This window comes from Carlito syrichta, unplaced genomic scaffold (genome assembly GCF_000164805.1).
Source record: "Carlito syrichta isolate Samal-C Ts95f unplaced genomic scaffold, Tarsius_syrichta-2.0.1 Scaffold308154, whole genome shotgun sequence".
NCBI lineage: Eukaryota > Metazoa > Chordata > Mammalia > Primates > Tarsiidae > Carlito > Carlito syrichta.
This window is the reverse complement of record NW_007252250.1, coordinates 98,200-101,970: the sequence shown is the minus strand read 5'-3', so window position 1 is coordinate 101,970 and position 3,771 is coordinate 98,200. Positions and strand designations below refer to the sequence as shown.

The 3,771-nt window shown below is 58.6% G+C and overlaps 1 protein-coding gene across 1 annotated transcript in view; it reads right to left on the bottom strand.

Annotated features, from left to right (window-relative positions):
* EPS8L1 (EPS8 like 1) overlaps window positions 1-3,771 on the bottom strand; it is a 14,620-nt gene that overhangs the window by 4,139 nt on the left and 6,710 nt on the right. The window contains 3 exon segments of the mRNA XM_021716076.1: window positions 1,284-1,315; window positions 2,049-2,077; window positions 2,194-2,335. Of these exon segments, the coding sequence (XP_021571751.1) occupies window positions 1,284-1,315; window positions 2,049-2,077; window positions 2,194-2,335 (203 nt within the window).

The following is a 3,771-nucleotide window of genomic DNA, read 5'->3' as shown; positions in this document are numbered from 1 at the left end:
CGGCCACTGCACTCCAGTCTGGGTGACAGAGTGAGACTCCAACTAAAAAAAAAAGAAAAATTAAAAAAAAGAAAAAAGAAAAAAAATCAAGCTGGGCCCAGTGGTTCAAGCCTGTCATCTCAGCACTTTGGGAGGCAGAGGTGAGAGGATTACCTGACCTTAGGGGTTTGAGAACAGCCTGAACAACTTGGCGAGAACTCGTCTCTACAATAAATCAAAAAATCAGCCGGGCATGGTGGCATGTGCCTATGGTTCAAGCTACTTAGAAGGCTGAGGTGGAAGGATTCTCTGAGCCCAGCCAGTCGAGGCTGCAGTGGCCGTGACTGTGCCACAGGCCTCCAGCCTGTGCGACAGAGTGAGACTCCACCTCAAAAAAAAGAAAAAAAAAAAAGGGGTCAGGTCCAGTGGCTCACACCTATAATCCCAGAACTTTGGGAGGCCCAGGTGAGAGGATTGCCTGAGCCCATGGGTTCGAGACCAGCCTGGGCAACTTGGCGAGACCTCATCTCTACAATAAATAAAAAAATTAGCCAGGCATGGTGGCGCATGCCTGTAGTTCCAGCTCCTTGAAAGGCTGAGGTGGAAGGATCAACTGAGCTCAGCAGGTCCATGCTGCGGTGGCCATGAGCATGCCACTGCCCTCCAACCTGGGCGACAGAGTGAGACTCCAACTCAAAAAAAAAAAAAGAGAAAATAAAGAAAAAATCATAGACATCTCACCCTTCCAGGAAGAGACTATGATTATTCACATTTTTTCCTACAAAGAACTTGAGAGTCAGAAATGGTCTAAAAGCTGGAGGTGTCAAAGTCAAGATTCAGAAACCCAGAGGACCGTGGGGGGAGGGGCTGGCTTGCACTATCAGGCAGCTGGGGGTGGGGGTGGGATTTCTGCCCTGATCCCAATGAGAGGGACCCCAGCCCGGATCAGGCTTACCTGTGCAGGGGCGAGGGGGGGTCTTCAGGGCCGCGGCACCCCCTGCGTGGGGCCGGCAGCTCCCAGGGCGCTGTCCCTTCCGAGGTCCTGTGCCTGGGCCCTCACCCAGACCCCCCACGGTCTTCCACCCTCATGGCTTTAATCTTCTTGTCCTCCACGTTGCTTCTTTCCAGCCTGCCTCCTACTCACCCAAGGATCCTCGGGCTCTGGACCCTCCATTCCCCTCCTCCCCCAGGACCCTTGAGTCTGAGCCCCACTGCTTGCCCCTTGCTTCTGGTTCCCTAGTTCTTTCTAACCCCCCCCCACCCCGAGAGCCAGGAGTCCAGGTCTCAAGCTTCAAATGCCCCACCCTTTGAGCCCTGAAAGCCCCCTAGTTGGAAACTAGGCAGAGACTTGGACAATTGCTTTAGGGCCTTGGGGAAACCAAGAGCTTAATCCAGCCTTTACCTCTCTTGGGGGCCAAAGACACTACCACTTCCTAACGTTCCCAGAGACTTGTCCCCAAGCCCTTGAAATCCCCCCCCCCAGCCTTCTCCCCTGGGCCTCCAGGATCCCAAGCACCAGACTCGAGCTATTCTTTAAAACCCAAGCGTCCTGTTCCCCAGCCTCTTCCCTCTAATATCTGGGGCTCCAGCCTGGGATACCCAGGCATGGAGTATCCCAGTCCCTTCCCTTCCCTCTTTTTTTTTTTTTTTTTTGGTTTCACTCTGTTGCCCAGGCTGGTCTTAAACTCCTGTCCTCAAACAATCCTCTTGCCTGATCCTCCCAAGTAGCTGGGATTGCAGGAGGGAATCACCGCACCTGACACTCCCTTTTGAGGACCCAGGGAGCCAACCTCTCAGACCTTACCCACTCCCAACCCCTTCCTCCCTCAGGCCCCGGAATCTGGGTCTCTACTCCCTCCTCCCTGGGACCCAGGAGTCTGGGCCCCGCCTCCCTCCCTCCCCGCTCCACCCCCTCTCCCAGCCCCAGCCCGCCTCGTCACCACCTCACCCACCTGAGAACCGCCGGGAAGACCGAAGGAAAAAGGCAGAAAGAGGGGGCGGAGTCAGCGCCGGGAGCCCCCGAGACGCATCCCTCCTGGGCCCCCGCCCCGCCGTGGGGGGACACTCACCCATTGACAGCGACCTGGGGGGCGCTCTGCTGCAGGAAGTGAGAGGGCTGGGTCAGACGGGGCGGCCGGCGCCCCCAACTACCCGGTTTAGGCCCGCAAGTGTCGCCCCGGGGGAACTCGCTGCTCCCGAGGAAGCCTGTCTCACCTGCCGGCGTCTCCGCTCGTGCTGTAACTGTTTCTCCACTGGGTCCTCCCAGGCGCGACCCTGCGGGTCGGTGGCTGGGGGCTCCCAACCGCTGTAGAACTCGGGGCGGTAAGGGGGCCCCTCCTCCGGGGGCAGCTCCAGCCTGCGCCAGGAAAAGGACCGGGGTGGGTGAGTGGGTGGGGAGGTCGGGGATCCCGAACCCTGACATTCACTGCACCACGTGTTTCCCTCCCCTAAACCTCGCTCTAACCCAACTATTCTAACCGCGCCCCTTTTCGCCAAGCTCTGCTCTGATCTCTAAGCCCAACTCGGGGCAGCAATTGTACTTCTAAATACACGGATTCCATTCTAAAGTCTCGTCCAGCCCCTAGCTGTTACCACTATTGCAAGCCAGGTTTCCCCTAAGTGTGGTCTCTGAATCTGCCCCTGCCGGTAGGAAGCGCTCGGCCTCCACGCGCGCGGGCGTGGTTCCTGGCCCGAACTCTGCGCAGAGCTCTGCCTCTTCCAGTAGGCCCGCCCCGTTCGCCTCAGCCCCGCCTCGTCGGTCTTAGCCCCGCCCTTGCTCCCGGTAGTCCCGCTGTTTCACTAAAACTCGCCTTTTCCTATCCGATTTTCTTTTCTTTTCTTTCTTTTTTTTTTTTTTGAGTCGGAGTCTCACTCCGCCGCCCAGACTGGAGCGCACGGCCGCTCCCGGCCCCCGCAGCCTCGACCCGCTGGGCTCCGGCGATCCTTCCGCCTCAGCCTTCTGAGTAGCTGGAACTACAGGTGCCCACTCCACCCGGCTAATTTTTTGATTTATTGTAGAGATGAGGGCTCGCCAAGTTGCCGGGGCGGGTCTCGAACCCGCAGGCTCAGACAATCCACTCACCTCAACCTCTCAAAGCGCGGGATTGCAGGCTGAGCCACCGAGACCCGGCTCCAACATTTATTTTTTTTTTTGAGTTGGAGTCTCACTCCGTCACCCAGACTGGAGCGCACGGCCGCTCCCGGCCCCCGCAGCCTCGACCCGCTGGGCTCCGGCGATCCTTCCGCCTCAGCCTGCCGAGTCGCTGGAACTACAGGCGCGCGCTACCACGCCTGGCTCGTTTTTCGATTTATTCCTATGCGATTTTCTGCTTCAGTCGGGTATCTTTCCCTCAATCTAGTTTCAGACCTTCTCTCCAACTGGATCCCAGCATCTGCCATAAGCCCTGCCTGTAATCTTTCCCTCCTAGTCCTAGCTTATTTTAATCACCTCGCCCCCCAACTTTCAGCCTCCTGACCCTCCGGTGCCCACGCTCCCTGGCCCTAACCCCGTCCATCGCCACGCGGTCTCCCTCCCAGCCCCTTCTGCTTCTCCAATCACCACGTTCTCTGCCTTCCAGGCCCGCCGCGCCCCCCGAGCCTCGACCCCACGCCCTGCCTCCCAGCATTTTCTGCTTCTGCCTGCCGGTCAGCATGTCCCCTGACTCCTAGACCCGCACCCCTAGCCACGCTATCTCCCGCAAGTGTCGCCCGTCACCACTCTACCTTCAACCCTTCCAAGCACCACGAGCCCTGACTCCCAGCCCCGCCCCCCACCACGTCCCCTGCCATCGA